Source organism: Gallus gallus, chromosome 2 (genome assembly GCF_016699485.2).
Source record: "Gallus gallus isolate bGalGal1 chromosome 2, bGalGal1.mat.broiler.GRCg7b, whole genome shotgun sequence".
NCBI classification, from domain to species: Eukaryota; Metazoa; Chordata; class Aves; order Galliformes; family Phasianidae; genus Gallus; species Gallus gallus.
In genome coordinates, this window is record NC_052533.1 from 127,260,177 (window position 1) to 127,286,095 (window position 25,919).

The window sequence follows — 25,919 nt, forward strand, 5'->3', positions numbered from 1 at the left end:
GCCCCCTGCCATGTAATAACAGCTCCCATGTTAGGGAAAATGATCAAAACAGCTCCGAAACTTTCTTACCATCTGTAAGAACTGAGAAGATTTGTGGAATATCTCTTTAGAACTTAAGGGATACTTTAATTCTCCCTAACAACATCACTGTTTCACTGAAGTCTTATCCAGAAATCAGCCAGACGCTGAAGTTTCAGCAGCTTCACCAACATGCTCAGTTCTTCTTTTGATGAAATGCTCCAGCTCTGCATTTAATTATTTAATTAAAATTTACTTAAAGAACCACTGATTACCACATGATCTTTAGTCAACCTGAGGAAATACACATTGCAAAGCTCTAAATGCAGTACAGCTACTGTTTCCCTTCTAATCTGGACTAAATGAGATCTAAAATAAGTTAATGAATACAGAAAGTGATAACCTATCAAATAATACTACTTAGCTTTCAGCTTTTAAAGTAGTATATACAAGTAATTTACAAAGTATATACAAGTAATATACTAAGAAATATCCTGGAAGTACAAGAATATAGAACAAGATAATAATCAAAACACATGAATTAAATGGCCAACATACTGAAGTCCAACTAGCAGCAACAGTAAATAATAAAAAAGCCACTACCACCTTAATGAATAAGAAAAGCAGGCAATCTCAACACTGATTCTAATTCTAATCTCTAGAAGAGACTCTATTCTACAGAAATAATACACCTTGTGAAAAGCATGATGCTGACTCCATGCAGAAACCCCATTTATTTATTAAACAAGATTCAATGACTCAGTGGCATATTCACTTACTGAGTCCAGAACTGCCAAAATAATTTGCCAGATAAATATTTTATTATCAAATATTTTGCCTATGACTCAAACATGCGTGTGATTAAGCCAAAAACGAGCTTTCTTACCTGCACTGTGTTATCTCCTAGAAAGGTCTAAAGCATTCAATCTACACACTTTGAACATCAGTTTGTTTATTGAGGGTTTTTTTTAATTATAATTTGCAGATATAGTTGTAGTTTATTACGATGAAGGAAAGACATTAGAGAGAGCTAAACTCAGTGCAGGCAGGTACCATGGAAGCTTTTGTGACAACACTGTCAATTAATACCAGTTGCAGTTCTAGCGTTCACTACTCCACGTTCACATTTCTAGAGTGAATTACATCAGCTACAGAGCCCACAGATAGGGAATGGTCTGAGCTCTGTCAACCCTCTATGTATATGATGTGAGTCCGGTTTTGGTAAGAATCCTTCTGGTGTCTCTACCCCCAGCTGGTTTTTCATGTCATCTTACTGATTGTTTACATTCTGATTATGTTTCACTTTTCTAGACTTAAAATAGTCAAGAAAAAGAAAAAATCACTGTACAACAGCAGTAAAGAAAAATACAATAATCATAAAATTATATTCATTGCATGATGTATCGACAACAAAAAAGCTGCACGTACTGCATCTGATTTTGAGGTGGCTGTAACTTCAAATCTAAATCCTTATCCTGAAAAACTGTGTTGGGAGTTTGATCTGGGTTTTATAATTGATGTAGCATTCATAATCTGGAAACAGAAGTAAAATCAAGGGCACTATCTACATTATTTCCAACCGTAAGAGCAGGAAACAATGAGGAGCTCCTATCAAGCTCGAACTTGCACCAAACCTCATTCCCAGGCCACATAAAAAGCATAATGAAAATGCAAGCTGGGCAAATGCATTCCTCCAATGCAAGGTGTCAGTACTCAGAAAAAATCTGTGCTCGGTTCAGTCAGTTGTTACACAGCTCATCTTTAATTGAAATTATGTTTCACAACTGCACATTCAGAAATAATTAAAAGCCAAATAAAATTTAATTTCAATTTACAGTGTCTTGTAAAAACAATTCAGTTAAGACCATTTTCAGAGTAGTGTTTTCCAAAGTAAAGACCAAATTATCGGTGTTGATGCTATTAAATGCTTTTGCAATTTATTTAAAATTCATCACCCAGTTTTCTGCTTACAGCACACTTCTTGCTCTGTCTGAATGGCACAGTGCATTCAAAGACATAAAACTGAACAGAGACAAGGTACAAATGAATGGGTTTGATCATCCATTAAGTGTCACTGTTTGGAGTCTGTTGGAACAAGAGATTGTGAAAAAGCCCTCTTCACCAACAGGATCTAATGCATATGCATGAGCACAAACGTAAGGAAACACAGGGTTAGTGTCAAACAGACTGCATATCTGTCCCAGACCTTCTGAGTTACACAAGAATTTAGCAACACACAAGGATTGCTTCTTGAAACAGTTACTGCATGTATCGGGATGCACTACTGAAAGAAGTCCCGCTCTCAGAAAAGCGTATGAATACAGAAATTACAGTTGAAATTACACATACCATATACCTTATGATAATTCACAACGCTGTAAGGAGAAAATCAAAACCAGATTATATTTACAAAAAAAAAAAACCTGGTTTATTACAGGTGAACGCCAAATTCACCAAAGGCCCCGCTGGAAGGCAAAATGAATGCAAGAAATGACTTCTAAATATTTTAAAATCTCAAATAGATCAAAAGAGATTATAAGGTAGCAACGTAGCATAATGTATACAAAAACCTGAGAATCTGGTTCATCAGTTCATTTTTTTTTCTAAATACATAATTTGATTACAGCATTTTCAAATTTTAAATACTTATTTATACAGATATTGTCTCTTTGCAGTCCTCAACCACTTCCATCTCAAACCACTTTCCTCTCTCCTGCATGAGTATCTTCTCTTGCTTTAAACAAAATCTTCTGTTGTTTTTGACATTAATATCTCCAAACATCAACCATCCTGGGAGCTTGTCTTTATAGCATATGATGGTTTGTATCGTGCAGGGAAACCTAGTTATGAACTGAACACCTATTAACCTGGTTGTTATCAAGCTGCTTATCAATTTAATATCATGCAACATTTTAAAAGTAGCAGTGTCACTTGAAAACTGACATATTTGCTATTTATTGTTGCTATAACAACCACAGAAAACTGTATAAGAAAATACCAAGCAATAAAGGATGAAACACCATAGAAACAGATAAGAATAGAACAAGTTGTGTCAGCACTGACCTGAAGGAAAATGTTACACACAAACAAGTTCAGAGATAGAATTATAAGAAGCTGGAGAAACAGAAAAGGGCAGTTAAGGTGGGGGAATAAAAAAGGCAGTTATATGGAATACTAACAACGTTCTCTAACAGGGATTACATGCAGATTACATGAAACCTCTGCGAAAACTAAAATGCATTAAATGAGAAATGTTGAGAAAACATCCAGCAGAGTTAATGATACAAACTCATTTTGAATATATATTTTAAACCAATTGCTTATAATAGTACTGCTGCAGTGTCACGCTATATAAATAGTTAGAAGCCCTCAAAACCAGCCCACAGCAATAGCTACACTGCTGCCAGTTCTACATAGTTTTCTAAAATTCCCTCCAGCAGAAGGAACTAACAATTGATTTAGGAAGTTATGAAAGAATTCAAATGTGGAGATCTATTTTCCTGTAGGTCAACCCACTACTGCACTGTATAATGAATGTAAACATGAAATGATATCATTTCATCTCTGCTCCTCACCTTTCCAATGACCTTTCAGAGAAAACATCCCGGAGCCTGAATTTTGTTTGGCATGGAAGTCATACAGGCTGGATAATATGATATTCTTACCTACAAGCAGAACACCTTTAATGTATTAATTTCTCTGAAAGCAAAAAGAAAAGTTAAATAGATATCTCTATACCAAAGCTAGCATCAACACAAGGGCCATTAAAAAAATCAAAGTTTTAGGTCTAGTAGAAGAAATAATACATTTACAGCTCTTTCTTTAATGAATCTACAAAGCCAAAATTGAACTTCTGTCTAGTAAATCTTCTCTTTGGATGTTATCCACTGACTTGTATTAAGAGCATAATCAAGACAAAAACACTTACTCTTCACATCTCTCTTGTTTCAAAGAAGGACAAAAAAGCAGATGGTATTAAAATGCAACTCAAACCAAAGATGATAAATTTAGACTTGATTCAGCAGACACATGGAAGCCATTACATAAAGAAGGGAATTCTTCCATAAAAAGTTAGTTCAGGTGAGATGTAACTGAACCATAGATAGGAATCTTAACAGAAAGGACTGTCTTGATTTGCCGATATTAAAACAGTAGTAGAACTGGGGACCAAACAGAAAAAAAAATAAGAGTAAGGAAGCAGCTTCATTTTACACTTAATCTAACCTAATGACAGGAGGAAGCCCAAAGGGTCATTCCTACTGTGTGAAACCCTCAGGCTGCTGCCTGCCTCCTTACATGGGATTCACCAACTCACAGCTGTGGGTGAGTGGGAAGGGAGGGGAGAGAGGATGCAGGAAGGGGAGGCCAATGTTTGCTGTGCAAGCCCAACAAGCTCACCTTGCTGGGAATTGGACTGCTCTGATCAGCACGGGTCAAGTCATAGAACTAGACAGGGCCCTTTTTTGCCAGATCCCTCTCACCCTCTAATGCATCTCAGGCTGGACGTTAGGAAATACTACTTCTCTGAAAGGGTGGTCAGGCACTGGAATGGGCTGCTCAGAGAGGTGGTGGAGTCACCGACCCCGGAGGTGTTCAAGGAACATCTGGATGTGTTGAGGGATGTGGTTTAGTGAGAACCATTGGTGATGGGTGAATGGTTGGACTGGATGATCCTGTGGGTCTTTTCCAACCTTTGTGATTCTATGATTCTATGATCTCCCACGTGACTGAGGGTACAGTGCCCCACATCCACCCAAGCTTCCAAGCTGCAGCAATGAAGGTCAACCCACTGGCAGGCCAGAGAGAACTCAGACCACAGCCCACATCTCAGCACAGACATAAGACTGCAAACCTCTTCTCGGACACTAATTATTTTATGTAAGAAACGTGCAGCAAATCAACTTCAAGATCTCCACATTTGCTGAATTTGGACAAAAAGGTTCCAAAGTTATCAAGACAAATGGCACAATCATCTAAGTCTCATTTTGTCAGGAAATAGACAAACAGACCAGAAATAATACAAAGCCAGATTGCAAAAGACTTTTCTCTGAGCAGGATAATTAAAAATTAGAATCACCAACATGATTAAATGTTAACAGAACACACATAGTAAAACTGAGTATTGCATTTTGGGTAAGTATAGGTTTGAGGGGCAACCACAAATACCTATGAAGGACGGTCATGCTTTCATGACAAAGTGAATCAAATTGATTTTATACATTACAACTACTAAAGAATTAATCGTATAATTTTTTTTTCCCCCAAACTTCTGGAAACTGGATTGGTAGTTTCCTCAAATTCAGTCTGCAAGTAATTCAAATGCAGCTGGGGGGGCCCTGCAGGAGGGGTGTGGAAATCAGAACTGAAGCTTTTTTCTCTTTCTGGCATTCACACCCCTTCAGAAGAAACACTGAGATGGTGTATTCTCACCACATTTTAGGATTCATGTATTTGACAACGTACTTGACAGTGGAGTAAGAAGAGTGCCCTACCTACAGCAAAAATGGCAGGGGATCTCAGAACCAATCAAGCTGTAGGTGAAAATCTAACGCAAGCAGGCAAAGCTTTTGTACCTACTACTTAGAAGGTAAACTACTTGTCTACTTCAGAAATACATTTTTAAGTGCTAGATGCAAACAGTAAATGCTGTGGTATGATTATTACACATCAACAGTGGATTGTACAATGCATGCTTTTGGAAACAGTATTTTAAAATACCGTCTTACAAAACTACTGCAATAATTTCATAAGTTTTTGTGTATCTTGATAATATAAACCTTAACTATCACAAAAAATGAGAAGGGAATAAAGGCTTGTTTTATCCTCTACATAATTTTAATCTTCTCACATTACAAAAAGAAATGTAAATTATGCCTTAGCAGTGGATTTAAATGGGGATCCACTCAAGCACTGCAGTTACTCTGCAGTTGCCATCCAACAGTATATTTTAAAACATATTCTAACTTGTCACATGTATTTCTAAAAAGATTTTGCACCTGTGAAGTGGCAGAAATATGGTCTATAGAAAAAGCTTATGGTGTCATTGGCAGTCCACTGACAGTCCGTCCTTTGTGTTGCTGCAGTGTTATCGCTAAGTCCTGTTTTACTCTGATTTAACTGCTCAAGCAGCCCATCACTAATTTGGAAGCATTCAAAAGCTCTCAGAAAAGCGCTTAGGGACTTGGCATCATGTCTTCTCACTGCTCTGCAAAGGCACCACTTTGTTTTTGCATTTTCATCAGAGCTATCACAAGAATTGTGGACTCCGCTGTTCATATACTGCTTTTAAGTTTGTGATGGTTTTGTCAATCTTAACACTACAACAAAACTTTTAATTAAAATATTTCAGAGAGAATACTGCTATTTCACCTCATGCAATTTATTTGGCTTGAACAAGTTGCATTTAAAACAATGCAACTAATTTGAAGAAAAGCTTACATTACAATCACAGTCTAATTAGGGAACATTTCACCAGAAAGTGAATGTTTAGCAATTCTCTGTCCTATTAATTAAAAGGCATTTGTGGACCTACTGAATACAGGAGAAAAAAAACAGAATAAAAATCTGCAGGTACAACAAAATAAGCTACTGCATAGCCTACTAAAACTTTCCCAACGGTGTATCTTAATTCTGAAGTAATTTCACTTTTTACAAGTAACGACTAAAACACTTTGTACAGTTACTTCACACTATGAAGCACGTCACACAGAGGTCAAAAGGTGTTATTAAAATGCCATGCTAGGGCCATTCACGGCCTAAATTGGCAAAGCCACACCAGCAATGAAGATGAGGAGTCTACTCACGGCCACCCAGAGCAGCATGTGGGCCAGGACCATGAGATGAGCACCAGCAACACCTGAGCCATAACATAGATGGCTTTTAATGGAGCAAGTCTGAAGCTCAATCAAATTGTATTTAGATTTTCTGCATCACATCATCATGACACACACGCCAGTTTAAAGGATTCAAATAATTTCAGGTGACTGCTTTGAAAATTTCAAAAGTATACCAAGTCTGAGATGGTTACCGTCAATGACAGAGCCCTAACCGAGCATGTTTCAGTTTGACCTTTACATACATACACTCAGAAAGAAAATAACATTTCTTAACATAAGCCATGCACAGATAAAAGCTGAAAGCCCTTCTACACTCAGACATGAAGTCACTTAACATTTCTGCACAAGAAGAAAGGAATTCTTCGCAAGCAAAGACAGGAAGCTGTCCGTTAAGTATTCCTACGATTGTTCATCTAGATATGAACTTCTTAACACATCAGTGTCAGCATGAGACTTCCCACTTGTAGCATCTATAAAACTGACTTTACACCTCAAGGTATCATCACTAAGAAATTATGAACAAAACAAGAGAAGCAACAGAACATATTTCATGAGAATTTACATAAAATTAACACCATGTTATCATCATTAAATGTGATCTGCAAGTTAACAGATGATTCACCAACCTCCTGAGGTGTGTCCTGTAGATCTCCCGAAATTGATTACAAGTCCTGCTGTATTTACAGCAAAGCTCTCTTGCCTATTTCACAAGTAAATGTGCATTCACAGAAGTAACATGAAGCAGCATTTTTACTCTGTATTGTTTTCCATAAAATCAACATAGTTTTCTTCTATTGTACAACCATCGGAGCAAGCACTCCCTTAGAGAATGCAGCAAGAATGAATAATCTGCTGAAAAAATATGCAAGACATTACTCATACATAAAAATGTATATCCCATGTCTATGGATGTATCAAAAACAGCAATTCCAGTTCAATTTCACCCAAGGTTAGTTGTGACCCTAGACTGCTTGGCACCAAGTACCATTTATTTAGATGAGTACAAGCCAACCAAAGCAGCTTCCTGGCACAGTCAGCTAAAAAATAAAAATAAAAATATTAAAACATATGGACAAGCCAGCCAGCTTTCGCTTAAATACCTGACACTTACTCAACTGATAACCACCTGCATACAAAGTCCTTCACAGCTTTAAAATGACTTCCTTCCTTCTGTTTCTTTCCTTTGAAAGAATAAAATATTTTTCAAGCTATTTCCCATCATATCAAGTACAAACATGCTTTCATTTAACTTCAGGAATGGAATGTGTCTTATTTTGATCTTTCACCTTCGTTCAGTTAGAGAAACTTGTATTGTTGGTAACAAGAGGAAAACCAGATCTTACTTAAAATAAGATTTATGCTATGTTTTTGTATATTCTCAGGGACACTGCATTCCAAATTGATAATTACTTACGTTTTCTTTCTTTCTTCCTCTAAAAAAAAAGAAAAAGAAAGTATGTTTTTAATGTAGTCAGTCTTGCAAAGACAGCTGGCAGGATCACCAGCCTCCTGAGACAGTAGTATCATACATCACGCACTCATTTTAATTTTTAGCTGAAAAACTTCCTACATATCCCATAAATCATGGTCTGGTAATAGACACGGATGTCTGCTTTAGCAGGGGAACCTCAATGATCTCTCGAGGTCCCTTCCAACCCCTGTGATTCTATGTTTATATGACTCCAGCACTAACACTTTTATAAAGGGGAGTGCATATTCTCACAGGGAATACAGGAGCTACGCTGTTACAGATTCTATATGTAGGTGCATACACAGATTCTCTTTACTCCAGTGCCTTGTTGGATCCCAGTATAGAAAAGGATGTTTGAGCATGTTTTTACATAGAATCATAGAATGGCCTGGGTTGAAAAGGACCATAATGATCATTGAGTTTCAACCCCCCTGCTATGTGTAGGGTCACCAACCACCAGTCCAGGCTGTCCAGAGCCACATCCAGCCTGGCCTTGAATGCCTCCAGGGATGGGGCATCCACAACCTCCTTGGGCAACCTGTTCCAGGGCGTCACCACCCTCTGTGTGTAAAACTTCCTCCTAATATCTAACCTAAACCTCCCCTGATACATACATATACACTCTTCAGAATGGACACACAGATGGAATGTGCCAGTGTTCAGTGCTATACAACCCCTGTGGCCATAGAGGAGTGCTGACAGCTGATGTAGCTGACAATCAATTACAATAGCTGTAGCATATGCTGCAGCCTGCTCCAGTGCCACACAACCAAGGTACAGCTAATGATCTTTGCACTTCCTTTTGAAATGGGACTTTGCCAATGTAAGCTGCTTTGTTTTGCAAATCAAAAGCAGGTTTATCATGTAATGAGAAACCACAACAACAGTTTGGATGTAGGTTTCAAGAAAAGAATACTTTTGCAAACCCAAAATTGTTGGGAAAATCTGCAAAAATAATGACTATTTTACAGTAGAAAATAAGATGAACAAAAAAATGTGGGCATCAGAAAAAGAGAATTAGTTATATGGCAGTAAACAAGGGGAAGGCAAGAAGAAGTATGTATTTATAAACATAGGCATTAATCTGACCTGAAAATAATCCCATACATCATTACATTTCCATAACTGCAACTGAAACAGCCCAGGAATACTATGGCAGTCCTTGCTCCTCACCTGGGAATTTAACAGACCTGAGTTCTAAAACAGATAACAAAATTAAAGATTTCAAGTTGTTCTCTCATGCTGACCCACACTCTTGACAATATCTGGGCTCGTTACATTTCTGGTGCTATCTGTACAGAATGACGAATGACAAAAGTAATATCCCAATTATTTTGGTTGAGCTTTCTGGAATTTCTCTCTCAGAAATTACTGCCTAAGCATAAGATTCAGCAACTAGTCCCAGTTGACTGCATTTCTGCAGGAAGCGAACAACTGCCATACTCCTGGTGGTCCCTCTGAGGAATCTGTCTCCAATTGCTGGTTGCTTTTAAGCAGAGAAAAGACGTCGATACAAACTGTGGAGAGTAAGGGCCTTTCACTGAAAAGAGTTTCCAAGTACATTAGAGTTCTAATGAAAACATGCAACTCTAAATCATCTAGTTTTTATCATTTCAACCACACAGGATATTCAAAATACAGAGATTCGTGAAAGCTACGTATAGGCCTTCCTTGTTTTATCTGAATTTGGTGAGGCCAATTCATAGTACCTCCAAGTGACTGATTTCAGAGAATGGATTTCATTTTCTGAAACTACCACCAGCATCTCCAGTGGAATTTTCCAGAAAAATTCCTTGCTACTTTAGTAAATACTAGCTTAAAATTTATGTACCTCTGTAGCTTAGGTCTACTTTTATTTACAAAGACAAATACAAGGGACGTCACATGCAGATATGAAATCCAAGAAACATACATTACTATCTGTGTCTTTGACTTAACTTTTCCAAAAATAAACGTGGCACAATAGTGAGAAGCACAGGAGAAGTTTGGCTGGGTCAGAAGTACATAAGCAATGAGGATCATCACTGATAAATCAATTCTGTCCCCATTAGCACTTGGTTACTGCATGGTAAATGGCAAGTTTCCACCACTGTACTATACAGAGCATCTACAGAGCAAGGAATTCAACCCATGAACACAAAAGTAGTCCATGTCCTCTCAAGTATTATTTCTACCACTTTGAGTTCCTTGCTTGGTACTGTGGCTATCAGTGGAAGTGCACCTTTCTAACATTTTGCAGTGTCTCATAGACTCTTCTCCTAATACCTTTTCTTCTTTTGTACTTTCCTCTTCTTTTTTTTTCATCTATGCCACAAAATTATGTGTCGTATATATTTTATTTCCATCCAAATTCAGCACTAGCCATGGGAACACATTACTGTGCTGCAGGTACTTTTGTAAAAATCTGTGAGTAGTTTAATTTAAAAGCCATGGACAGCAACCTAAAGCAATTTTTAACCATGCAAAATGTTTTATAAATACTTCCATGTGCGCCGTTCATCTGGAGTCTCACTAGAGACGAATAATGACCTTGTATTTCATTCTCATTTACTCTGAATTAGCCAAACCTTGTGTTTTTAATTATATACTTAATACACCTGGCATGGTCTAATTACAGAAAACAAAACATCATTTAACAAAAGGTGACCTTGAACTTAGTCTATCAAAATACCAGTTAACTTCAAGTTTTCAGTTTTTAACAAACTGCCAAGACATGCAATAGCAATTTTCCAAATGTGATCATATGCTTTTAGAGCAACAGACCTACTGCATTAGGAAACATCTGTACATACTCTTTATGGCTTTCTTCATTATTAATGCAAATCCCTCTTAGATTTCAATAGGGCAATAAACAGTTCCATAGGTAAACACCAAGTTCACACTACTGATATTTTTAATGTGTTAGAGTGTACTAAATCTACATTTGACAACCAGCAGCCTGATGGAGCTGAAGCAACATTTTTCAGGAACTAGTGACTTTGCATGAGTATTGCAACCACGAACAAAGGGAACATGAAGCTGTAGCAACGAAAATACAATGCAGAAGAGGCAAAGGGTTTTGACACAAGAAACTATTTTAAAAGGCACGTTTATTTTAAGCACATTAGTTATCCTACTGCTGTAATGTGGTTACTTACATGCCTGAAATTGAGTATGTGCTTAAATTCCTTCTTCAGTTGTGTTGAGTTTTAGTGACAACTTGTTTTTATAAGAATGATTCAGTGAATGGTCTTTACATATTTGATGCATGTTTTTTACTCCTATTTGTGACCAAGTAATGCTAAGAAATTAGGCACAGCATATTTAATAAAGCATCTGGGATTTAAAGTAAACAGAATGTAATTCCTACACAAAATTAAATAAAGCATAGAATTTCTGTAACATAACCAGACCACATATCACTTTATGTTATGGCTTTTTTTGACATTACAAATTCACTTTAGAACAAGAACAACTTCAGTACACATTCTCCTCAAAAGAATCCTAGTGATTTCCTTATACCTGTGACTTTGGTCATCACTTCAATCCTAATCCTTCCCACATCAATGAGCCAGAGCAGTGAATGTACCGTGCATTTGAGGTAAGTAATATTAATAACAGTATTAGGAAAAGGATGAATTAAAACATAAGCACATTCATCAAAGATCTACCTAATTATGGCAAATTCATTGTCACGGAGTTATCTAGATAGATCTGTGCCCGTGACGGGAGGCAGTAGGCTCGCAGGCCCCCCTGACTTCCTGAGAAAAAAAAAAAACGGAGCAGCGGCAACGATCTAAGAAGGAGAACTTATTTTACTAACTACGATGTTGGAATGCAAGATGACACGATATAATACAATCTAATTGGAAGTAAGGATAATAAATCAAATGAAATGAGAGAGAGCAAAAGAGCAATAGAGAGAGAGAGAGTGAGAGAGTTTCCGAAACCGAAAGCCCTACTTGATGAAGGCGCACGGCTTGGAAGCACACCCACTCCTCTCCCTGGCAGCAAGCGAAAGTGAAAAAGACCACGCACAACCAGATGACGTATCTTCCATGATGTATCTTCCTTCTCTGACCGTGAGGTCCTCTGGGATACGTAGTTCTTCTCTTTTGCCCATGATGTTATCATGTGGAATACCAATAGCAAAGTTACAAAACCATGACATTCATAAATAGCTGACTTTACACGTCATCTCAGAATACTCCTATGCTCTGTATCATTGAGCATTGCCTACTTCTAAAAAAGAATACTTCACTGCACTAGGGGTACAGAAACTGGCTGTTAAACGCTGACGTTGTTTCAGCATGACAACAGACTACCATCACCACTCAACACACAACATTCTACATTCTGAATATAAGTGACAAAGAAAGTACTTTGAACAAGCAGTAGACTTGAATGGGTAGATGCTTGTTGAAAAAAAGAAAAAGATTTTTAATCCATTTTTCAGTTATACAAATTCAAATGAAAGTATATTAAACAAATAAGCAGATCTATTCAAGGTTATCATGAATGTTAACAAGCATCTGTCACTTTAATAGGCCGGCAAAACAGAGAGAATAGTTATTGTACGAAGAGGGAAAGAACCCCAAGCTTTTAACATCCAATAGATGGAATTTAATACAAAGAGAAAACAGTAGGAAAAGGTTTTATAACATACATCATTTATCCAATAGATGTTGATTAAATAATGAAATACATCACTTTTTATTTACCTGAACTGCAACAGCATCTAAACCAAGACTGCATTACGCAGCACGTTCCAAACTGCCCAGAGTGGGACACAGTCTAAGATAACCTTATCACAAAGCAGGAGATCCTTTGAAAGTGAAAATAAGATCATGGCAATGAGCAATATTCACACCTTACATAAGACCTGATGCTAAAACTCCTGCATCTTACGGTAGCTCTGCTGTGAACTCATCTTGGAAACACTTTTTGTGTGCTGAAGATAACAGAACGTATTCATTTTTGTTTTATAAAAGGTAACAAAAGCCCATGAACAAATTCTTAGATCTGAATCCCTTCCACCGTCTGTCAACCAAATGGTCCCTGCCAGTGCAATTACACTGATTTAGCCATACCTAAAAATGATGTTCCTGTAACACAGGCTAGGCCAAGCACACAGATACTCAGATACTGCACCCACTGAAGCACACAAGTGGCTGGATCTAGCACCTTTCTCCTCAGGAGAAGAACCTTCCCTTCCTTCCATCCCTGCTTAACTATCACTCCCAATTATCTTTAGCTCAGCCAACACCCTGATGTGACCCACTTAGACAGCACAACAAATTTTCAAAAGGGTGACAACCTCAAGGCATTTCTGTTTAATTTATTAAGATTCTTTTCTGTCATTTTGCATGCTGAGAACTTCTAACTGAATGTATTATGGAGTATATTGTTCAATAAAGGCAAGTTTCCCTACAAGCCACAATATTTGAAGCTTACAATCGTCTGTTTTACACAAGCTGTGCTATTTATACACCATGAAAATCATCTGTCCGAAGTTCAGTCTTTCATTCCCATAAGATCTGGCACAGCTATGTTAATTTGGAAAGAAAAATTATAAATAAATAGATACACAAAATAAAAAATAACACCTATCCACAATCACAACAAAGGCAAACTAATATAACCTTTGTGTCCAATTAAAGCTGATCCAAATCAACTAACAGTATTTAATCTTTGACAGTATTTAGTCTTTGAATTGTTCAAAGCACACCGTTAATCACTCCTAGAGCTGGAATGACAACACAATAAACTTGTCAAAATACTGCAAGAAGGCAAATCTATGGTAAAAATCAGAACATAATCCTAAGAATCATCCCACAACCTTTTTTTCATTTCTGAGTCAAGATACCTCATCCCTGGAGGCATTCAAAGCCAGGCTGGATGTGGCTCTAGGCAGCCTGGTCTGGTGGTTGGCGACCCTGCACGTAGCAGGGGGGTTGAAACTTGATGATCATTGTAGTCCTTTTCAACCCAGGCCATTCTATGATTCTACAATTCTATGACACAATCCAAAAAGTCTCAAGGCTGTTTCCTTACTGTAGCATTTGTTTTTCCAGTAATGAACTTAATAAACTTTCCTTAATATACTGTACAGTAAAAGATACTGCATTCTTTCAAGCCCTTAATAGAAGCCATAAGACATCACCGTGTAGTCCATTCACTCCTACAAACTGGATTACATGAATGAAATACTGAAGATAATGGCTGCATCTCCACTTTGTACACTACACAACTATTTTAATAACCCTGGCAGCATCCCTGAGGATAAATTCCTTGCTGTCTACCAGTTACTAGCCTCTTCCTTCCATGAAGCCAATAATTTATTTACATCGTATCTGACAACAATTCACACATGAAACAGAGTATTTAATCTATTCATTTATTTTTAATTTGACAGTGCTTTGTCGTAGTGCCCAGAAAGTACGACTTTGAGCTCAAAACTCTTTTCTCTGAGCCTGACTAGAATCAGTTTGGTATCCAGGCAGAGTGAGCTGCTCCTTTGAGAAGGCACACAGATTGATGAGCTTTCACGGTCTTGCTGTTGCCAAGGGGCTGTGAGGTAGTTACTGTACTTCCTCCTATGCTGCTACAAAGACAGACTGTCACAACTTCAAACCAGTGGCCCACTGACAGATGTCCCTAATCCTGAAGAACAAGCTATTCCCACCTGTGGATGGCTCAAGATGCAAGTACAGAATTGACACATGGGGAACTGATGGTATTCTTGGCAGCTACTGACAGCTTGGCTGTGCTCCAGGGCCCTTCAAAGTAGAAGTGAACTCCAAATCTTCATAATAGTTTCTGGGGTGGCTATTTATACACTATGTATTGTTTCATTTGTGCAGTATTCTCCCTAATAGAAACGTAAAGGATGACTAAATATTCACACAGAGAAAGTTATTTCTTGTTGCAGAAATAAGAACTGCTGAATATTGTTTGAAGAGCAATACTCAGGCATCACATGATAAAATTAAAAACTGAAAATTAAAAAAAAATAAAAATCACTTAGTAGTATGGTTAATAAAACTGAGACCATCTCCCTCAGGGAAAATGATGGAAGCACCTTCAATTTAGACTTCTTGAAACACTCTGGAATCAGTAGCACATTGATGGACAATCTACCTCAGGAGAGATACAGAAAAGATTATTTAGTATGTCATTTTAATCTCTCATTTTTTATTAATAGTAGTTTGGAAGAAGAACTACCTTACTAAATGAAAATAATTCAGCACTACACTGCATAAGACAGTGCTGGAATCATTAGCTGCTAATCTACTTTAAGATGACCTCTGCACAAACTCATACTTGACTTACTATGCCAACACTTCTTAAGCATGAGAAGTCTAGAAACTACTGGAAGAATAAATTGTTGTTCCAATGATCTTGAGCTGCAACAGATATTACCAGGGGACTTTGCATGGTTTTGGAGCTTGATGATCTCTTCAAGTTAGGCATTCATTTAAACATAAAGGAAAAGTGAAACTCAAGCTTATTTGAATGCAAAATTTAGAAAAGACAAGACAAATTCATGACAGTCTACAAAAGTTACTCTTATGCCCTTTACAAGAAAACCACATATTTACAATATTTTAGGCCTACCTGCTTTTGATTTGACAGGGAAAAATAATGTGTAGAATTCTCTGGCAAAAACTTAAGAGAATCAGTGTTATCCAGATTATTTAAATCCTCAAAAACGAAAGACCAGAAAAGAGTGATTCTCAAGCAGAAGCATATGCAGGTACAATCTATCTTCAGAGAAACTCTGTGTACCCACAAACTAATAGCAGAAGCCACTTCTCCTCGGATACAAGGTGTTTTCTAGATAACTCTGCCTACTGACACATAAGCGGTAGAAGCAAATTATTACTGAGGCCCAGATTCTCTCACATAATTGCTTTAATTTTTTTTTGTTTGTTTGTTTATTTCATCTGCCAAACTACCAGGCACACTGCAGAAAAAGTGCAGAAGGTAGATTTCTGAGACTGTCTCAGTTTCAGCTGGGTCAGAATTGTTTCCTTCAGAGTGTCTGGCAGGATGCTGTGTTTTGGTTCTAGGAGAAGAACAATGCTGATAATACACCAATGTTTATAGCTGCTGCCAAGCAATGTTGTACAGAGCCAAGGTCATTCTCAACGAAGGGCTCAAGGAGCTGGGAGGGAACAGAATGAGGACAGCTGACCTAAATTGGACAAAGGGGTATTCCATGCCATACGACATCATATGAAAGGAGTTTTGAAGGGGGTGGGACTTCATCTGGCTCTCTTCTGCTGCTCAAGGGGCAAGCTGGGCATCAGTCGGGGGTGGTGAGCAACGGCTTGTGCATCACTTGTTATATTCATTCATATATACGTACAGTCATAACTACAATCCTTTTCCATTTCTCTATCTTAGTAAATAGTTTCATCTCAACCTACAAGTTCTACTTTGCTTTTTAATCCCAATCCTCTCTCCTGTCCCACTGGGATGTGGGAGTATGTGGTGCTCGGCCACCTGCTGGGTTAAACTACCACAGAGATTAAATAAATGGTGGTGTAAGAACAAATCGGAAACCACAGTTTAAACAACACAGGTAGGATAATACCATACTGAATCAGAGGTAAAATCTGTTATTGGCACAGAAGAGGAATGAGAGGGTCAAATAGGGTCAGTACAAACTCTCAGAGAGGCAAACAGACAAATATCTTGCAGAAGTAAGAAAGTGTAAGTAGTTGATAAATACAAATTACTGGTTACAAAACGTAACTAAATCAGAATTAAGTTGCAGAATTAAGTTACACAGCTTCACACTTCATACAAAAAGTTCCTATTTAACTTGTGATATGTCCTATCTGAGACTAATTTATTACAAATTATTTGATCTAGCCATCCATTCATTAACTGCTATCACAGCATAGTACTCAGCAGTTACAGCAAATGGAAAAGCAGAAGACAGAACAAAGTGAATGTGTTGGTAATTTGCTGCAATTTAGGAAAAAAAATAGAAAAAGCATCTAAAACAAAGGTTGCAGATTCTATCATCAGTCTTAGAAGATGTAAAATAGCTATTGACTCAGATTGGTGATTTCCTTTACTAGTTGAACTTTATACAAGTCAGTACTTTGAATTCTGAATCATAAGAAACAAACCATTTTAAAAATACAAGAAAACATTCATTTCAGAAAGTAAGTAACTGGGGGCTAAAAATACTTCATACCAACAACTGCAATACAAGCTGAATAAAATTTACAGTGCTAACTAGCATTAATTGCCTTGTTCTTGTGTTATCAGATGGCTGGGATTTCATGCCTATGACAACAGAATCGAGGCAGCAGCTCAAAAAAAAACCCTTTCATCTAATTTCAAGAGACACCTTCTGCTTTCTTTTCTTTGTTGTATATTTTAAAAATTTTCAATACTATATGGATATCCAAAGAGTTTCAGCCTTAACTGAAACAACAGTAACTGCTGAAATAAAAGAATGTGAATATCTTCTACAGTCATATTAACATATGAAAATATAATTCAATATATTACACCAGCTATTTACCTCCAAAAGCCCTGCTACTCTAAAACAGTTATAATTAGATTGTGCTGTCATGGAGAACAACCACAGTCCAAGCTTCCTTCTAATTTTGGTTGCTGCTAAAGTTTTTGCTTTCATCTCTCTCCCAGGATGCCTTCGTACTCCAAAAAAATAAAAAAATCCCAGTTCTTCTAAGTGCCCAGATAGGAAATCAAAAACATAAACCTGGCAGTGAAAATGAACAAGAATTACACGTTTTCTAATGTTACCAAAAGACTTGTAGCATGATGGTGGTTTCATTATTTTTGTTTTTTTTTTTGAAATGTGTGAAGTTAACAATCCTAAAACTTAAATGAGCAGTTGTTAGGTAACAAAAAACTATGCATTTAGATGTAGGATTCTTCAAGGAGAAAAGGAAATAAGCACAGTTTAACTCTAAACTTTCTTGTCCTAAATAAATAAATAAATAAACAAATCTGCTGTTTCAGTTCTAGATGCCTGTATTGGGTAAGAATGTAGACAGGTTGATTTCCTGGCTTGACTCAAACTCTGCACGAATCACTTGAAGGGCAATCTTGTACAGGTCTTTCCAACATAAAGAAACCCAGTACGACTTGAGACATATTTTTCCAAGATGATAATCACCAGAAAAGCCTTTCCATTAAAAGTGTTAGAATAATGAAGAAGTGAACATGTACCTGTAAGTCCACAGATCCACAAGGGTATGTAAAGACAACATAAAACCTGTTTCATTAAATCAGACAGAAAGCTCCTATTAAGCTCCTGCGAAATTTCATTGAAGAATGTCATGAAAACACTTCCAAGAGATAGCTGCACCCCTAACAAGTGCCTAAAAAGAGCAACACCTATTCTTGTTTTCAAAAACTGATTCCAAGTTAAAGTGAGTGAGACCTCCCCTTCAAAACACAGAAGATAAGAAAAAAGTTGGACGTGTCCATCGAAACATAATCCAGGACCCGGAGAAATGTCTTGAACATCATCCTGAAGACTACTCACTCAGTTCTTCAGCCTCCATTACCCAATATTATTAGGGACGTCAAGAAACAGATAGTCAGAAATTGATTTTAAATTGACCAATTCCAAATATCACCTTTTCTGTAGAGCAAGAAGATATCATGCTTCCTTGTGTGCTCATATAAATCATCAACCTGATATGTTCTTGCCATTCTTAACATATAGAGGCTTGGATTGTTCCTAATACTCCATGGCCACTGGGGAGCACAGGGTGGGATGGGGCAGTGGGAGGAAATCCATTTCTTCAACTGTAACTGCGTGTTGATCTATATCTGTACAAAACATGGGCCTGCCTGACAAACTTTACCAGTTGTAAACACTCACCAGTGTGGCCACTTGCAATCAACAAGATGCTGTAAAACATCAAGATCACTCTAAGTAAGCTCTGATAGTGATTCTAAGGCACGCTATTTACTCCAGAAAAAAGCCAAGAAATGTGTTCAGGCCACCTGGAAGGTCTTGAAAAGCAGGCAAGACCTTATCTGAAGTCTTAGAGAAAGCTGTTGACTTTAGTAAGGAGGAACTTGGAAGCAGAATTCTATACATGTGGTAAGGAGCAATCTCAAGACAGTTCTGTAAAAGGAAATTACAAATTCTGATTTTACTAGAAATTACTAGACTGATTGTCTGTCTCTGGTAAGTGTGAGCAGTTATACAGAAAACCACTGAAGTGATCTGAACTGGAGGACAGATGGTATTTGTGCTTTAGATTACTGAGGGGGAACCAGACCTGGCACTCTTCCCACAAAGCAAGCATCTGTAGTGGTGCTAGTTGCTGAGCTCTGGCATGATGGAAGTGCTGTATCAGGAAGAGAAAGATCTGTGGTATGGACCACACAATGGGGTTCAACTCTGTCCTGCAGGGGGTCACTGTGGGGCCGGCTGTGTCTGGCACAGGGAAGCACCCTGCCTCTTCCTCCTGCTACCAAAACCTTGCCACAAATACTCAGCGCTGGGAAGCGAAGAGATCTTCTATTACTTAAAAGCTAAGACAGAGCTTCACACGTTCCATTTCACATGGCAAGACTTTGCTCAAAATGGAATAAAGGGGAAATTTAATTAATGATATCACACCTCGTTCCAGGCAAAGTTCTGAAATCTACATAGAATTGGTGCCTTTAAGAACTTTATATGGTACGCCAAAGAAGAAAGAATAACTAACTGCCGTTTCTTCAGTTGCAGACAAACCTGAATGGCATGATGTGGAAGCTGTGCTGGCTGCAGCATGAGCTCACAAACAATCCTCTGGGCATTTAGAGACTGTTAAGTATTTGGAGAAGGCAGAGAAGATGACAGCAGCAGCAAGTAAATGGTTTGCAAGAGCACCTATTCTGAGACATTTTTATCAAATCATAATTCAAGAGAACCTCTAAACTTCCTCCTGAGATAAACCAATCTGAAATGTGCAACAAGAAATTGAATAAACCTGATTCAGAAGTCTAAACAAATAAAACTTGCTAGAATGATATAACTGAAGCAATTCTTGATACTTCTTAAGACTCCAGACTTAATTTCTTTATAAATAGATATTTCACAGGTACGTTGTTTTTTCCTCGCCAAAAACACTGCCAAAAATGACCTTTGTATTCCAAACACGATATAGTTCATACACAGGAAACGCTGCTAAAAGTCAAGGGGATTAAGCAATTGTAGGCCCAAAATGTTGGAGCAAAAATGTTAAATAAAATCAGTGTATGAAATAAAATAACAGTATGGCTCTCAAAAAGACCAGAAAGAAGTAAATTCAAACACTCAATAGGAAGACCAAATGAAATACATTTCCAAGAGCAGTTAAAAAACTAGGAATAGCTTAGGAATAGGAGACTAGTGTTATTCAGCTCAGCCCTCTCCTTGTGGGCGTGCAACAGGGCAGGGCCGTGGAAGTTTCCAAAGCAAGTGCTCAAAATTCACACAACCATATATGAACATGTCTATGGAGCACATTATTTGAAGGTGAAACTAATTGAATCATTCATGAAAACCATTAGAAGTCAAACCAGAAAGTTCATTTGATGGCAACACTCCAATTAAAGCAGATGTATACAGAGGTATTAATTGTTATGCTCATCAGGCTGGTAGTAAATTTTTAATTATCTCAAAAATTAGCTCTTTAAGTGAGTAAACAAAACATCTATTTCAATATAATCTCTCTCTTCAACTTCCCACAAAAGTTGTTAGCATCAGTTCTAACCAATTCTCACCATCACTTTGATGATCCACCATTTGACACACAAAGGGTATCTACAGAAGATTCTCACATTCTTATCAGCATATAATTTGATACTTGAAGTTGCACATTTCTCTTAAAGCAAAGGTACTTACTGTAACAAATAGTTCAGCGTGTTACCTAAATGTACAGAAGAAACTGATCTAGTGTTCTTTTGCAACGTTTGCACATCAAACATTGACTTTTACAAAAACTTTACCATTACTTTAAGGATTAACCAACACTGGCACTTTTAACACCACAGCCATGCCTAATCGCAACCAAAACATAGCAAATGATGTGATCTAACTTCATGCCTCTGAAACATTCCTCCAAGGCACGTTTTCCGAACCTCCATAAGGTCCTATACTTTACACATCACTATGTGTCCAGAGTTCTGTTAGAAGCTGATGTGTGAATTGAGGTTCAACATGGAGTTTTATGAAATACATGATCGCTCTCCAAAAGGCAGAGACGTATACCAGTACACACACATATGCTTAAGGAATGCGTACACTTGTTTCCTCACCTCACAAACACAGGTGAATATCTACATAACTGAGATTGAAATAATTTTATTAGAGGAAGTTAATTATATTTTAAATAAAACTATTTCAAACTCATTAATGTATTGCTAGATGACTAAATAGTGAATTATTAGGGGAACAGAAGATGATGAATATTTTAAAGTTCTCCAAGTATTTCAATATTTTGAATATCTAATGTGTTCACGTTCTCACTTGCATCAGACATAGCTCAGATGAACTGCTCTGTGAGAAGAACAATTTGACTAGACACAAAATTCATACGGTGGAGAGGGTCACTCTTTTAGGAATGTATATAGCACACACGGTAATGCACAATTGTTGAAGGTCAGCAAATAACTCAGAAGAAATGGGGAACAGTGGCAATTAAAGCTGGTTAGGCTGATGCCCACAAGAGGAACAGAAGGTATGCCTATTTACCATACTGTACTCTTCAGTGCACTGAGATAAACATGACTCGCTAGTACCATGACCAAACTAGAATGCTGCCTCTCAGCAGCACAGCTTAGATCAGGCTAGGGCTGGTTTCCACTCACCAGTAGAACACTGGATACATGTACCAAGAAGCAGGAAGATTATCACAGCAAGAAGCAGCCAAGTAAAAGCAGTAGAAGTTCTAAACTATTTTATTCATGTCTTAAGATCACTTTCTCCATCACCGTAACTGCTATATGTGTCAAAGAACTGTCATACTTCACAAGGTCAGTAAGCCTCAGCTTGTAGTTGCCATAGCCTAGCTTTAGGTCACCTGTGGCTTGTACTAGTTCATATAATTCCTGTATCTACGTATATATGCATGTGTTAAATTTATATATGCCTGAAAGAAAACTCAATTTTATCCCTGATCTTGAGATTTTTCCATTTCAGCATAGAGGCCTTTTTGGTGTGTACAGCAGCAACAATTCACACGTCTAACACCTCAACGCAATGTGTATCTCAGGGCCTGCCAACTTTGACCATGCAGCACAACAAGCATACCTTCTCCTTTTGCAGCAAGAAAAGGAAATACCCTGAATCCACTGTATCTTTTCTGTCTCCATAGTACTAAGATCTAATAGGCCCAATAGTATTGCAAAATGTTTTTCTACATGTTTCCGCATAAAACTAAAGGTTGACATAGGCCTTCAGGTAGGCTGTCGCTTATTCATCTGCCCCATACGGTGCAGACAGACCTGACTGAAGCTGTAACCCACTGTTTCTTATAATGATAGTCAAATCCAGAGAAAGGCAATCAGCACTGAGTGGTGGCATCTCTTTTCTGATATCTGGGATGGCCAAGAGTAACAAGCGTTCTTTCCTCTCTCAGCTCCAACTCAGCAATGCAGAGGCTCCAATATTACTACAACTAAGGTGTTTTGTTTGGATCCCTACTGAGTTGGAGTTATGACTAGGTGTCCTCTTAAGATTTGTGCTTGGCAAGGATGTTCTTTCCTTTCAAACATGGATCACATTACAGTTGCTTTTCTCACTTCATAATAAAAAAAAAATTGCAATAAACTGAAAATTGGATTACACCTCTACTAACCAAACATTCCTGTTAGCATGCTGTATTGTAGTCCACTTACTCAGAGACTGTTTTCACAATAAGCATAGTACACTCCAGATGTCAGGTGAAGTTCACCACGCTGATTTTCAACTTAAAGCTGTTAAACACTTTTTTGTATTGGCCATCTGCAAAATCTCTCACCCATATGGTACAACAGCAACTGCCAGCAGCAGAGGCATTTCAGATAGCAATTCAGTGATTAAAATTGTCAGGCTATTTTTCAGTGAAGGCATTTCAGCTCTGGAATTAATTCCTCCCTAACCTATGGTAAAATAGAACTTATGTTTGCTGACTTCCACAACACGGAATATGGAATTGCAGAACAATGATCATGGTGTTTAGTGACAGGCCAGCTTGAGGGCCACACGATGCACTAACTACTGTTCTTTGGAGGTGCACTATTTTGGGAAGCAGACAATTAGAGGGAGATGATGAACAAATGAAGAATGTGTTGAAATGATGCTAGTAACTGCTCCATTAGGATTCAGGCAGGGCCCACCGAGTGCAGCCGCAACGCAGCCCCTGCAAAGGCACAACTGCCAACCTCAGGCTCAGCAGCTCTCATTCTCTGCTAGCTGCTGTTGCTGTAGCAACAGCTCTTTAAAACACAGAAAACAGGTCAGGTAGTTTCAAACTAACCTCTGTTTCTTATATCTGTTTTCCAACATCACTGTTTTGAATTAGCCAACCTCAAAGTCAACCAGCAGGCTGTTGGCAGTGTCACCAGCCAGCGGAGAGGAGAAATGCAGGCTTCAGAGTTACCAGGCCACAGAGATGCTCAGCAACACAGTGCCTGGCCCAGCTACCACTCTTTCCAAATCCTTCAGAAATCCACATCAGAAACTTCTCCCGTTTCCATCTCCTTTTTTCTGAAAATATCTTTTATTCTGCAAATTGTTTGATTTGATTGATTTTTTTTTTAATCAAATAAAAGAGCACTGCTCAAAATTTGGAGGTTTAGTCTTGTAGATTAGTGAATGTGAGTAAGTGGAAGAAAAGAAGGTTATCCAGAGCAGTTAACGTGGATTCACCAAGAGGAAATCATGCTTGACCAATTTGGAAGCCTTCATGACAGGTTGGGTAGTGAGGAAAGAGCACTGGATGTTGTTTACCTTGAGTTCAGCAAGGCTTCTGACACTATCTCACATAGCATCCCCATAGGTAAGCATGAGATAGATGAGCGGACAAGTGAGGTACACTGAGAATTGTCTGTCTGGAAGAACTCAGACACTTGTAATTAGTGGTGCAGAGTCTAGCTGGAGTCCTGTAGCTAGTGCTGTTCCTCAGGGGTCAGTACCAGGTTTGATCTTGTTCAACATCTGCATCAATTACCTGGATGAAGGGATAGAGTGCTCCTTCATAACGTTTGCTGACAATACAAAGCTCAGAGGAGTGGCTGACACACCAGAAGGCTGTGCTGCCATACAGCAAGACCTGAACAGGCTTGGAGAGTTGGGTGGAGAGGAACCTAATGAGTGGAGAGGAACCTAATAAGCTGATAAGGCTTAACAAGGGCAAGTGTATAGTCCTACACTTGCGGAGGAATAACCACATGTATGGTTATGGGCTGACCTGCTGGAAAGGAGCTCTGCAGAGAAGGACCTGGGTGTCCTGGCAGACAACAGGTTGGTCATAAGCCAGCAGTGCGTCTGTGGCCAAGAAGGCCAACAGTATCCTGGGATGCATTAAAAAGAGAGTGGCCAGCAGGTCAAGGGAGGTTGTCCTTCCCCTCTAATTTACCCTGGTGAGGCCACACCTGGAGTACTGTATCCACTTCTGGGCTCTTCTGTTCAAGATAAGAGACTTCGAGAGAGAGTCCAGTGGAGAGGTGCAAAGATCATAAGAGACATAGCACATCTCCCTTATGAGAAAAGGCTGAGAGACCTGGGGCTGTTCATCCTGGAGAAGACTGAAAGGGGATCTTATCAACCCTTATAAATATCTACGGGGCGAGTGTCAAAGGATGGATACTCAAACTCTGTCAGAGCACTTGACATAGGAAAAAACAACCTCAGTAAAGCAGAGCTCCTTGAAACCCACAAGAAGGAAGTTAGCTGGCTCAAGAAACAACAAATAAAACAGCAGAGCATACACCAGATTACATGAATACATCTCACTCTGCCTTGTGATGATCATGTTTCCACCTCTTTCTCCTCTTTCCCTGCAGTTGCACTTCTGCTGGGTAGCACACAGGTGCTCACATCTCAATGAGTAATTAGTCAAAGATGAAATCCCAAAGGAGCAGTGCTAGCTTCATTTTTTAAATCTAATGTCTTTGTTACTTTAATTGAATCTGTCTGAATACAGGCTTACTTACAGCCATCTCTTTATCTCAACTCACAGTGCTATATTCCATTAGTTAATGGAAACTCTTTAGAAAGACAGAAATAGCAGAGAAATTTTCAGTGTTGCAAAAGCAAACTAAAAAGTCCATCTCACTTTACACATACACATCACAAGCACCATGGGGCTCTCACAGTTCCATCACTTTTAATGGTACCTGAATACTAGCTCTTATCTTTTGGTGGCTACGTGTCTTGTAGAGGTCATGCTTTTCTCATATATGGATAGCATTAAGAACATGTGCAGAGAACTAATGGCAAACGTTAAGTAATGATTTCTTTCTACTGAAAGTAAATGATAATTCTGTGAAAGTAATAACCCAAATGACAGTGCAGCAACTTGGGGGATGACAGCCCAGCATTCCGTTCCTAACATGAAGCTTTGCACTTCATACACAACAAACTATATTTTGATTTAAAA

The 25,919-nt window shown here is 38.2% G+C and overlaps 1 protein-coding gene and 1 long non-coding RNA gene across 6 annotated transcripts in view; one reads left to right on the forward strand and one right to left on the reverse strand.

Moving 5' to 3' along the window:
• STK3 (serine/threonine kinase 3) overlaps positions 1 to 25,919 on the reverse strand; it is a 151,520-nt gene that overhangs the window by 12,260 nt on the left and 113,341 nt on the right. Inside the window, exon 12 of one of the 5 annotated variants that reach the window (XM_046925711.1) lies at positions 3,590 to 3,683. The exons of the other annotated variants lie outside the window; for them this stretch is intronic. Coding sequence (XP_046781667.1) covers positions 3,609 to 3,683 — 75 coding nt within the window. The 3' untranslated portion in view covers positions 3,590 to 3,608. Of the gene's footprint in view, positions 1 to 3,589; positions 3,684 to 25,919 lie in introns of those variants that run through there. 5 annotated transcript variants of the gene reach the window in all.
• On the forward strand, positions 16,553 to 20,327 carry LOC121109659. Its single transcript, XR_005857593.1, has 2 exons — positions 16,553 to 16,625; positions 20,036 to 20,327. It is a non-coding gene; the product is annotated as an uncharacterized LOC121109659 (long non-coding RNA).